This window comes from Peromyscus californicus, unplaced genomic scaffold (genome assembly GCF_007827085.1).
Source record: "Peromyscus californicus insignis strain IS unplaced genomic scaffold, ASM782708v3 Scaffold_8__1_contigs__length_139910024, whole genome shotgun sequence".
In the NCBI taxonomy this organism is placed as follows: Eukaryota; Metazoa; Chordata; class Mammalia; order Rodentia; family Cricetidae; genus Peromyscus; species Peromyscus californicus.
In genome coordinates this window covers 134,846,746-134,859,925 of record NW_026294606.1, presented here as the reverse complement: position 1 = coordinate 134,859,925, position 13,180 = coordinate 134,846,746, and the positions used below count along the sequence as shown (strand labels likewise).

At 47.9% G+C, this 13,180-nt stretch overlaps 1 protein-coding gene across 4 annotated transcripts in view; it reads right to left on the bottom strand.

The window, feature by feature from the left end:
- The window catches only part of Arhgap10 (Rho GTPase activating protein 10), a 279,570-nt gene extending 266,938 nt beyond the window's left edge, over positions 1-12,632 (bottom strand). For 2 of the 4 annotated variants that reach the window (XM_052727774.1, XM_052727777.1), the window contains exon 1: positions 11,940-12,205. In XM_052727774.1, coding sequence (XP_052583734.1) covers positions 11,940-12,093 — 154 coding nt within the window. In that variant the 5' untranslated portion in view covers positions 12,094-12,205. Of the gene's footprint in view, positions 1-11,939; positions 12,206-12,348 lie in introns of those variants that run through there. The other 2 variants (XM_052727775.1, XM_052727776.1) reach the window with 2 other exon arrangements.
- Positions 12,633-13,180: the final 548 nt, after the last annotated feature.

Below are 13,180 nucleotides of genomic sequence, written 5' to 3'. Positions count from 1 at the left end.
ATTTTGGGATCTGGAGTGTTTCTGTTTAGGAAGCTCAGTGGGAACGTCAATGCTGTCTTCTCTCATGCCCTGAAATCAGTTAGTGTTGTTAACTATGGTAGAGCATTCTACACTTCACCAGAAATGAAGTCGCCTTTTTAATTAATTCATTTTCCCATCACCGGAACTCTAAGCTGTGTGCAGAGTCTCCTCGGGAGGAGACGGTGTTAGCAGGGCCTCAGTCACGCCAGGTGACCTCTCCTTTACAGACACACGTACGGTTACTATGTAGTGAGTATAAACAGCTTGTAAGCTTTTCTACTAGCAAACCCATACTAAGTCTACCGCAAAAGTCAAAGAAGGAAAACTAAGGTGTCGCCAGGGTTAAATCGGTGCAGTGCATCACCCAGAGGAAAAACAGGCAACTCGGTAGACCACGCAGTGAGGAGAGCTGACTGTATCAGTGACAGTGACTTAAATCGGTGCAGTGCATCACCCAGAGAAAAACAGGCAACTCGGTAGACCACGCAGTGAGGAGAGCTGACTGTATCAGTGACAGTGACTTAAATCGGTGCAGTGCATCACCCAGAGGAAAACAGGCAACTCGGTAGACCACGCAGTGAGGAGAGCTGACTGTATCAGTGACTGTGACGTAACACCTCTGCTGCCTTTGACCCGAATCTGACCACACAAAGCAGGGGTCACCTGTCACAGTGACAGAGGTACTATCTGTCAGATCTCAACTAAGCACATGAACTTGTCAGCGCACTCCATTCCCAAGCACTTTGGGCTTTATCCTCAAATCTTTCAAGGTTTTGTTTTTTTTCCTCTTTAGATAGATGAGATTATAGAATGGCTGCTAGATATGCCTTGGGCAGTGACCACAGAATCTGATCAGGTAAAACCAGAAGGCACTTAGCCGTACCAGGGCTTCAGTATATTATAACCTTTACCTGTGAAGGAGGGCTGTAGATTTCAACACACTATTTCAGATTGGGTTTCCTATTTAATCAACGAGAGGCCTGTATTCAGCTCTAAACCTTAAAATATTGTTAGCTTGAAAGAAAAAAGCAAGGGCTGGAGAGATGGTTCAGCAGTTAAGAGCACCGGCTGCTCTTCCAGAGGACTTGAGTTCAATTCCCAGCACCCACATGGCAGCTCACAACTGTCTGTAAGTCCAGTTCCAGGGGATCTGGCACCCTCACACAGACATACACGTGGGCAAAACATCAATGCACATAAAAATAAATACTCCCCCCCAAAAAAAGAAATGAAAGGGAGGGAGGGAAAGAAGGGGGAAGGGAGGGAGGGAGAGAAGGGGGAAGAGAGGGAGGGAGAGAAGGGAAAAGGGAGGGAGAGAAGGGGAAGGGGAGGGAGGGAGAGAAGGGGAGGGAGGGAGAGAAGGGGGAAGGGAGGGAGGGAGAGAAGGGGGAAGGGAGAGAGGGAGAGAAGGGGGAAGGGAGGGAGGGAGAGAAGGGGGAAGGGAGGGAGGGAGAGAAGGGGGAAGGGAGAGAGGGAGAGAAGGGGGAAGGGAAAGAAGCCGGTAGGTATCCCAGGCTGACCTCGAACTCACAGAGACCCGCCTGCCTCTGCTTTCAGAGTGCTGGGATTAAAGGCGTGGCCACCACTGCCTGGCTCTTCCTTTATCTTTACTGCTAGCTCTACTGTTCAACCAAAGGAATTCAGGACAGAGTTGCTTGTTTCTTGAGACATGGCTTCACTATGCTGCTCTGGTTGGCCTGGAACTCATAGTATAGACTATGCTGGCCTCTTATCAAAGTGATTCCCCTGTCTCTGCCACCCAAGAGCTGGGATTAAAGGCCTGCTCCACCACACTTGGTTTTTTATAAAGATTATAGGCAGTTCTATTTTTTTTTTTATGGATGATGTGAGTGCTACCACCCAGCCGGCTCAGAAGCTCTCTCTGTAGCTGAGGTAACTAAGAGGCTAAGGCGGGTGGATTTCTAAGAGTTTGAGGTCAGCCTGGTCTACACATTGAGCTCCAAGCCAGCAAAGGAAACACAGAGTGAAACTGCCTCAAAAAAAAAAGTGTGTGTGTGTGTGTGTGTGTGTGTGTGTGTGTGTGTATGTGTGTACATGAGTGAGTGAGTGTGTGTATGTGTGTGCGTGTGTGTACATGAGTGAGTGAGTGTGTGTGTGTGTGTGTGTGTGTGTGTGTGTGAATAGAAAATCACCCAATCAGAGTTTTGACTAATAAGAAACCTTAGCCACTGAGAGCTTAAACAACTTGCCCAACATCACCCAGCTACTATGTGATGCTAACTTTTCAGTCAGAGTGAAAGGACTCAGCTGTCTAGAAACCATTACACACGTGGCATGCAGGCTGAGGTGGCTACTGCTCAGGCTACCGGAGTTCCTCCAGCCACACACCTCACCACCACTTGCTCCACGGCAGCACTGCCTCAGCACCCAAGGGAAGAGGCGCCTGTGGGTGAGCAAATCAACGCGTGAGAAGCAATCAACACTCAGCGATGAAATATTAAGTGGCACAGGCTTAACATCTTCCTCAGGAAACAGGGAAGAAATTCTCGTTGGACCGGGGAGGCAACCCAGCTGGGTCAGAGGCAGGTGACATGGGGTGCTCCCTGCCCTCGCAAGTTGAGCATCGGAATTTTCTGTCTGGTTGTTTAACAAGGGTGTCAATGCAGAAGCAGTCCTCTGGCCAATCTAGGAGGAATGTTTCCATATTTGGAAAACCAAGTAAACTAGGCCATAGTTCTGTCAGCTGAGAGGGGACACAGCTCCAGGCAGCTACCTCCTGCAGCATGAGGAGTTTCCCTGATCTTTCAGTGACCTTGACTCATGACTTTAACACAGAAAAGAATTTCAGGACGACAGTTTATGAAGCAGGAGTAGGATTTAATAAAACTATTTTAATGTAGAGCCAAGCTTTAAGAGTACTCAGGGAGAGAAAGTTACACCTAAAAGCAAGGCTGTGGGGTTCTCCAAAAGAATTGCAGAAAACAAGATGTGCCCAGTGAAAGACCCAGGTGGGGAGGGGGAAGGGGCAACTAATTAGCTCTCTTAGCATTAGCCATGTGTCTGTACCGCTTTGGTGGCTCTCAGGTTCCATCTCAAAAGGAAAACCCTTTTTCCTCCTGTTCCTCTTATGATAAATGAGGTAAATCAGGTATGTCTTCAAGCAGAAGCCACTAAGGCCACACAAGGGCTTCGGTAGCATCCTCACCTGCAGGTTCACAGCTGAGAAGGGACAAAGTCACCCTGTTCCTTGTGCTACATGCAGTTCTTGCTTCGCTGCTGGCAAGAGACTCGGCTGGACTGCAGGTGAGGGGCTCCTTTGCCTTCTCATGTCTCCACCACTTCCCTGTCTTTCTATCTGGGCTCTGTTTACACTTGATCTCCAGTTTATCACGAGACACCAAACAATCCTGCCTCACGCTCACGAGCCTAGAAAGCGAGCTGTCCATGTACGTGGTGTGTAGAAACACAGTTATCATTTTCCCTTTACATTCTAACACTGCAAGTCCAATTTCAGTTGAACAGAAAAAGCTCTCAAGGTTCGTATTGCTGATTCAGGCCCATCAGTCATTTCTTAAGGGTCCTGAAATGTGTCCCAGCTTTCTCTGATTACAGCACTGAGCTAGTAACACAAAATATTAAAAACACAATTTAGCAGGACAGCTGTACCTAGTAGTGCTTACCCAGCACTCCCAAGGCCCAGGGTTTGAGCCTTAGCACCTCAAGTCTTAAGAGATTCATGGGTTCATAATTATAGATCATTTTCAAAGGTAGTCATTTCAATTTATCACAATCAAGGTTTTGTAATGTAATATTCTCAAGGTATGCTTATGGTTTCACTACCAAAATAAAAGCTTGGGGCTGGGGTGCACAAATATAAAGGACAGATATAAGGTCCAAAAACATCAACTGCATGAATGTCACTCATTTCAAAAGGTTGAACAAAATGCAACACTAAGTCTAAATCTCACAAATACAATGTGGTGGGGGAGTATATGTATAAAACCATTATATAAAGTCTAAAAGCATGCAGAAATTGCTATGTCAAGCTATTAAATGTCTAGTAAGTAGCTGGGCATGGCAGCCCACATCTTTACTCCCAGCACTCAGGAGGAGAGGCAAGAGGATTTCTGTGAGTTCAAGGCCAGCCTGGTCTACAGAGTGAGTTCCAGAACAGCAAGTGTTACATAAGAAAAAGACTCTCAAGAAGGAAGGAAGAGGAGAAGAAGAAGAAATCAGAAGAGAAGGGAGGAAGGAAAGGCGAAAGGTGCAGGTAAAGACAGAAGAACGGAGGACAAAACATTTTAAGTGGAAGTTTGTGCCTTGTACTGGAACTTAAACTAAAATAATTTCTGAAAATCTATACTTATAAACTGTCGATTTTATTTATAACAATGACCACAATGGTCACAGTTCAAATTTTACACCATTATCACTGTACTGAGTTAATAAGAATATTCTATAGATCATCAAATGTACAAGTTCAGATAACCAGGATTTATCACTCTAACAGCCCTGCCGACCACAGTACACCCTTACTCTGGGATGGTTTGTTACTGTGGTTACCAGCAGGGGAATCGGACAAACCCAGGTGAGCATTCCAACCCCACCAAACTGTCATCTGGACATTGCATTAAACCTCTTGAACTGTTTCCTAATCTACAGAGCAGGATAACAACACACCATGGAGAAAGTCTCAACATATGACGGCAATGAGTTCAGCATCAAGTAAAGCAGGTGATCTAAAGTTAGCAATTACCACACACATTTTAAATAGGAAATGTTTAACTTCCTACACTTTTGTATGTGTGTGTGCTGTCTTCATGTATAGATGTGTACCACGTGCATGCCTGGTGTGCGTACGGTCAGAAGAGCGTGTTGGATCCCTTAGAACTGGAGTTCAGATGGTGACACACCATGCGATTGCTGGGAATCAAACTGTGTCCCCTGCAAGAGTGACATGTACTCTACAGCCCTGAGCCATCTCAGGCCCAGAATAACTTAATGCACATTTAAATAAGCCTGTCTCTGAGGGTTAACTTTTAAGGAAGACATTCAAGACACTTCTGCTCAGAATGATCTGCAAAGCTCAACACTATCCTCTGGAATTGGAAATAAAGCCAATTTGACCAGTTGCCTTTAAAAAGTACTTCTAAAAAATCAAAGGCAAAGTTAGAGGACACTGAATGCCAGAAGACAAAGTCGTCACACTGAAATTTCTAACAACAGACATGACAAAAGACATCACTATCCCATGTGGTCAGATGTAGTTTATCTGTACAATGCCACATCTACTCAACACTCATTCCAAACACGATTTACAATGATTTAGGGCACACCTGGTGATGGACAGATTGCCTTACAGCTCTTGGGTCAATCTCTCTCCCAGAGGTCTGGCTTTCCTCACTGTGAATTTATTATAGCAAATACGGCCGTTAATGGGTTATGGTTTTCCAGCATGACTGACAGCCATTTAAGAACATCCCCAAGAACATCTCAGGGATGTTAAGTGTCTAAAATTTCTGGTCACTGGTGTCACCATTTCAACCTTGAGCAACTGGAGGACACCCGTATCCCGCTGCTTGCACGTGCACAGTCCACTAGCGTGCTAACAGCCTTTGTGACATCTTGTACTTGACATTCACATCACTGTGAATCAGGTCTCCCCAAGGTATCGGTGAGCTTTACTTTTAATTTCTTTTCTAAAACTTCTCAGCATTGTCAGAATGTGGCTCCTTCCAGACTCTGACGATTCTGTTCTTGTTCACTAGTGATGACTTGGGCAAGTGCACTGTTTAGGAGCAGTGAGTACCAAGAGGTTAGGTAACTGGTCTATGAGCCACAACTGCCTCTGTACCCCAAGACAAAGGCCTTATAGGTGATATATCATAATCATTACCTTCGCATATATCAACTCAGTCCAAGCAGTGAGCTAATGGAGTACGTCCTATAAACTCCAGTTTACAACTCACTCCTGCCTCCTGAGTGCTGGGATTAAAAGCACTGCATCACCACATCTGGCTCATCAGCTGTTTCAAAGATTAAACACAAAATGTAAAGCACCCTCTCTATCATAGCCCGAAAGCCCTAAGAACTTAGAAAAAGTCAGTAAAGAGCCAGCTGTGGTGGTGTACACCTAGTGATCCCAGCAAGGACTCAGACAGAAAGGGTCCTAAGTCAGAGGCCAGCTGGGCTATGCGTCTTGACGTGTCTCACAAAAACAAACAAAAGGTTCCCAGGAGATGGGAAAGATGGGAGGCTGGTTGACTGATGGATCACAAAGACCCAAGGACATCAGCTCACTGAACAGAAACCATTCTACACCCGGATTCCGATTCACAACCCACTCTAAATGGAATCAAGGACCACTTGTGGCGAGAAAAGCATCTCAAGCCGGTCAAGTAGAGGGGGTCCAGGGGGAGTTCTTCAGGACAAAAGCAAGCACATACTTTTTTCTATTCAGGAAAAACTAAACTTTTGAAAGCTTTTACAAATATTTTATTTTCTATACTGCTCTAATTTCCACTCATCAGCACAAATCTACACTACCAGTTCCAACAAAGCAAGTAAGAGAACATGAACCCAAACTGTCTTAATGTGATTTAACAAATATTCAGATGTCGCCTCAGGCTCATGGCGGCATCACGAATACAGATATAATTAGTTCATTGCTGGCAGACACACCACAACCCAGAGCAAAGATCTTTTTCTGTGAACCCTATGTCTCCAGCAGGCTGCTGTGGGATGTTCTGTATGTTAAATGTGTTGCTCTGATTGGTTAATAAATAAAACACTGATTGGCCGGTAGCCAGACAGGAAGTATAGGCGGGACAAGGAGAGAGGAAAATTCTGGGAAGTGGAAGGCTGAGGCAGGGAGACACTGCCAGCCGCCGCCATGAGAAAATGTTAAGATACCGGTAAGTCACGAGTCACGTGACAATTTATAGATTAATAGAAATGGCTTAATTTAAGATATAAGAACAGTTAGCAAGAAGCCTGCCATGGCCATACAGTTTGTAAGCAATATAAGTCTCTGTGTGCTTATTTTATACGTGGGCTGTCGGACTGACGGGGCTTGGCGGGGGCTGGGAGAAGCTCTCCAGCTACAGCAGGCTTCCCGTCAGTCTGCTTTACCAGAATCAGAATCTTCATTCTTTTCTAGGATTGGCCTAAAACCTGCTAAGTAGCAGAGGGTGACCAAGAACTTCTGATCCCCCTACCTATACCTTTTGAGTATAGGTATTGCATAGGCGTTACAGCCTAGGCCAGGCATGGTTTATGAGTCTTTGGGATTAAACCTCATGTAAGCCAAGCAAGCACTCTACCAACTAAGCCACAGCTCCAGCCCCTGGGATCCTCAATGTTAAAACAGTTCGCCAGACCAGAAAATGGATTTACCCAAACTGGACTGGAGTCCACCCACCTATGTCTTTATGGCACAGTTAGGACTGAGCTAGAAGCAAGTTACATCAATCAGAAATACACCTAAGTACCTCTCCCTGAGCTACTTGAACAAAATCTGGATCAGTGGAAGCGGAAAGTCTCTCCAGCATCAACAAGAGCGTCTGCAAAGCTCTTCCGCCCGTTCCGGACCCTTCCATGCTATTGCAGTCAGTCTGCACTGACCACTGATACAAAAAGGGAAACTCACACTCAAGTTCACCGAGAACCGAAATTCTTTTCAGTCTTCTAAATCTTGATATAATGTGTAAAAGCAACTTAAGAAATCTCCCCCAAAGAACATCTCTGAGCCAGGACACAGGAAAAAAGGGGTCTTTCTGTGCTTGCCTAATGAAACACTAAATCATCACAAAGGCCTAAAAATATCAAAACCTAGTTTGGGCAGACCCAATCTAGACCTGGCTCAGAATGAGCAAAGACCCTTCGGTCCATACTCACGTGTGATGGGGGCAGAGAGGGGCCCTTCTGAGGCCTTTGAGTCACACAAAACCAGACAATCCAAGTTTATTGCAGAGCACCTCATATACCAAGGAGTGATTAACATGGTTAGGACTGTCTGTTGACACTTTTCCTACAAGTGAGACACACCTGAATGTGAAAGTTATGCACATGAAATTGGCTATGTATCTGTATGAATCACAAGCACCTAAAACTAGCCATGGCCTGAAAACTCACAACCATTTAAACCGCACTGAAAGAGGACCCGGCTTTCTACGAAAGGGAGGAAAGACAAAAGCAAGAACTTAAAAGCCATTGGAACAAAGAGTCCATTGAAGTGAGTGAGTGGATGATCTCCCAATCTCCCACAGAAGTCGCTGGCTCTCTGGAGCTCCACCCAAGCCAACCACCCCACCCCATTCGACGTCCAAACTCATCCCACACACATCCAATACACTGCCTCTAGCCCATCTCTCTTGCCTTGTGTCAAGCTTCAGTCTTCTCCGAGGGAGCACTCCCATTCCCCACATCCATAATCTGAAACTGACCTTCCCGTTCCTGGCAGTCTGCTCTGACATGAAATCTCCCTCCAGCCAAACTGGTCACCTCATTCTTCCCAGCACTGCAAGTGTTCCGGTTCCTTCTCAGCTGTTTCCAATCTGACAAGGTCTCTTCCTTACATAAAACACCAGGGAGTTCTCAAATTTCCAGCACTCTTTCCCTGCTCTCCTCTGAACAAATCTGTCCTGTCAAAGTTGGGATACCTACCATCACTTAACCTTTTTATCCCACTTAATCTTACTCCCTTTGGCTTCTTTTTTATTTTTAATATTTATATTTACTATTTATATTTGTGTTAGGTATTTATTACTTGTATTATGTGTGTGTGTGTCTGTGTGGGGGTATGTTCATGCAAATCCAGGTGCCACAGGGGCCAGAGGTGTCAGATCCCCCTGGAGCTGGAGTTACAGGTGGTTGTGAGGGCCCGGATAAGGGTGCTAGGAATCCAACACTGATCCTCTGGAAGAGCAGCATGTGCCTCCGTGCTTACCCAGTTCTCCAGTCCCTCCACAATTTAGTTTCTGTTGTTGTTATTGTTGCTGTTTTGTTTTAATTTGTTTATTTATTTTTATTGTATGTGCATTGGTGTTTTGTCTGCATGTATGTCTGTGTGAGGGTGTCAGAAGCCCTGGAACTGGAGTTGCAGACAGGTGTGAGGCCATGTGGGTGCTGGGATTTGAACCTGAGTCCTCCGGAAGAGCAGTCAATGCTGTTAACCATTGAGCCATCTCTCCAGCCCCCAGGTTAGTTTTTTAAAACAAGCTTTCACTGTGTAACCCAAGGTGGCCTCAAACTTGCAATCCTGCTGCATCAGCCTCCAGACTACAAGGACTGCAGGAGTGCCCCTCCACAGCCCAGGTCTGACTCGCACTGCTTCTTATCCTTTCTTTCAAGAACTTAGCACAGAATAGACAGTCACGGCATCAGACTGTAGGTACTCACTCACCAGCACCACTGAACAGAGCTCACAGCAAGCCTGCTTCTTTAAACATTGATGGAAGAATTCAAAAACATTTAAATGACAAGTAGGGGGTGTCTTGCAGGACAATGAAGAACAGAAATCATTTAAACACACAATCCAAAGGAGCACAAGAGGCCTTGTTCTGCAAACCAAGTTATAAAACACCAAGAAATAGAAGCAATTTGGTGATCTGACCAGCTTGATTAATGTTCTTTCTGAAGACGCTTCCCCTAACATCCTTTCTTGAATCTCTAGAATCCAAAGTTAAAGACAACTGGTTAAGTGACCTCATCAGCCCGGTTCCAAATGCCTGGAACAAGAGCAGCAGGGAAGCATGGCAAAGCACCGCATGCCCCGCCCAGCCAAGCCAGACCCCACAGAAGAACTAACCCAGGTCCCTTGTTTAAGCTCAACCCTCTTAATCTCTGCTACAAACTAGAAGACAACTTTTAATTGGTAAAGTGGGAAAAGGCCAGGGTCCTCCCAACTTGCCAAAAGGGCATACACTAAAGCTTTTATTGTTGTGGGAAGGACTGTAAAGTTAAGGATGAGGATAGAAAAGATTCTGTCTAGCTCTTCTCTTAAATAAGATTATCCATTTTGTGTTATCTTTAACCATAAACACAAGGATTGTGACACCTAATCACAAATTCCAGAAACTCTACCTTCTGAAGAGGAAGGCTAACAGCCCTACATCCCCACCCCACCCCCTTACACTGGCTACCCCAGGAACATGCAGCCGTCACAGAAATAGCTTCCCACCCATGGCCAAAATGACTTACTTCCCCATCTGCCCTTCTCCTCATCTCCCTAGCTTCAGGGGAAGTTTCTAGCCAACAAAACAGGCTGGAGACAGCTTAAAGCTAGGTACCCAGAGCACACATAAACATGGAAAGAGAGGGCCAACTCCACAGAGTTGTCCTCTGACCTCCCCTGGTGCACAATGGCACAAGAGCACACAAAGAGAAGGTTTACAGATGTCCCCATCTAGTGATGCCCCTTAACCACAGAAATCCTAGCACATACACTTCACGGCCCATTGACGCCCCACACACCTCTCACTGATGGCCATCCCTCCTCCTGTTTCCCACCGAGCACAAAAACTCAGAGCCAAAGGCTTCCACAGCCAACCACCCAGCAAATAACCCACTCATCGTAAGTGATTCCCAATCCCAATGCAACACCAAAGAGGTCACAGAACCAATGGAACCTTGGAAATGGTCCAGAGATGTTGAGTGACTTGCTTCCCAAATTACAGGGATGGCTCCACTAAATTCTTCCCATTAAAAAATATCTCAACTCATTCATTAAGTGAGTATGAACTGGGCCACGCATTTGGACAGGTAGATGAGAAGGACTGCTCAGTATATTTTATTCTTCCCGGATGCAAAACGGTGGGATGAGACTGTACCTGGGTTACTTTTCCAGAGGTGATGTTTACAAACACAGGGAATAAACTCCCAAAGATGGCAATTACTAAACCAGGGAACCTAACAAACACCTACCCAAGAGTCTGGGTACCGCCCCTGTGCTTGGCTCCTGAGCAGTCAGGTCTTTCTAAGCAGGAAAGGGGGTGCTCACAGTAACTCAAGGAAGGGACTCAGGGTCCCAGAGTGGCCTGGATGCCAGCACCTGGCCCTGGAGAACTTCGCCCCACTTTAGAGCACTACAACTGTTTCTGCACGAATTCCAACCGCCTCTACTCCTGACTCACTACAGCTCTAATACATTTCTCTGTCGTCTTCAGACGTGGCTTGAGCGTTTGTTTGTTTATCTGTCTGTTTAATACGGGATCGGACCGAGGTGAAAGGCATCAAGTCTGAAAACAGTAGAATTCCCTACTCACAGTCACTGCTGGCCAGAACCAGGGGGCGGTCCGCCCACTGACCCTTTCGGACCCCAATCTTTGAACCCGCCTCAGCACAGGGCAGGAGGAATGTGCAGAAGGCAGCACAAAGTCAGGCAGACTTTCTGGTTCAGCACATGAGGGACCTAGGTCAAGACTGTCGCGGAAGGCAGAAGGGGGGCACATAAAAGATACTTAATCAATTACACACACACACACACACACACACACACACACACACACACACACACACAAGGGACTTGAAGAACTCGACTGCAGGCAGGGTCTCAAAGAATCTCCAAGAAAGTTCCTTGTAAAGGTTACAAGACAAAACTGTCGAACTGATGTCTGTTTGGCCGGAGACTGGGAACAGCGTTAGGGCGCAGTAAAACCTGACTCTGGAGCCGAGTCTCGATTCGGTCCGGCCGGCGCCGAGGCGAGCTCCGCTGGGCCAGGCGGGATCCCCGGGGCGGCTGCCACGCACCGCTCCCAGCTCCCGCGCCCAAGAGGGGCCGGGGCGGGCGGGGGACGCGCTCGAAGCGCCTGCAAGAGGAATGTCCTGGAGCCTGTCCCCTAAGGAATCTATTCCTCCAGCCCTGTTTAGGGGCACAGAGCCATCTCACTCGGGAGGGAAGACGCTCCTCCCGCCTTCCTCGCCATGCCGCAGCCCGAACGCGAGCGAGCCCCGCTTACTTTTGGTGGCAGCGATAAGGTTCTTCCCGTCTTTGATGAGCTCTTTGATGAACTTATTGGTCCTCTCGAGCTCCGCTTCGTGTGCGCGGATCCTCTCCCGGAACCACGGGCTGTCGAGGTAGCAGTCGCTGAACTCCAGGGGCTGCAGCCCCATGACTGCAGCGGTGCGCGCGGGCGAGCAGGCCTACTGGGCTCCGAGACGGCGGCCAGGTGCGGGCCGAGAGGGCTAGCAGGGCTGAGAGCTCCGCCAGCGCAGCACCGGCATATCCCGCCAAACCCAGCCGCCCGGGCGAGCGCACAGCCAGGCTCCCCAATCCCGGCAGCCCCCGGCTGCAGAGCCCGCAGCCCCGCCCAGCCCCGCCCCGCCTCGCGCGTGCCCGCCACGCCCCCGCCCCCGCCCCTGCTCGACCTCCCGGGCGCCTTCGGCTCTCCTCCCTGCCCTTCCCCGGCCGCCTCTTCCTTCTCTTCCCCACACGCAGTCGCCCCTCCTCTTCCTTCCGAGGCATCGGCGGTGGAGAACGGAGTCCGCGCCCTCCACCCTCGGGCGCCTGCGCCTCCCTCCTCTCGGCTCGCGCACTCCAGGTGACTCAGGCGGATCCCGAAGTGGGCGCGCGACCGAACGGGAAGGAGTCTTCGTAATAGCAGGCCTCGGTCCCCGCGGTCGGACGAGTTATCTCGGGGCGGGCGGAAATGATTGACTCATTATCTGTGTACCCAGGGAAGGGCGCCGGCGCTGTGCAGGGGCTCGCACGCCCGGAGCTCGCTCTCCTGGTCCGCTCGGTCGCCTGCACGGGAGTGATTACCATTCCCACCTGGCGTCGTCGTTACACCTTCTGGAACATTGTTTTTCGTGTCCACACCTAAGGACTTAGGGCAAGGGAGTGTGTGGTTAAACCGCATAGACCCTGTTTCTGTTCTGTTTGGCAGATTAAATTTACACGCGTAGGAGAAACGATCTTTATTCTAAAAATAGCCCTCCAAAAGTAAATGCCAGACTCTGGCTTTTCACCTGATGGGAGGCGACGTAGACAAGTATGAATTCATGTCAGTTCGTCCACGAAAATCCTTTCCTATTCCATGCGTTCTAAAACAACTCAATACCTCCCCTCCCCGAAATGTGTACACCAAATCATTCACGGGAGACACTATCAACCAACAATTTTTTAAGCAATTAGGATGTGCCAGGTGCACACATGACATATATCTTCCTTTCAGAAACTCACAACACATGTTTACATGTA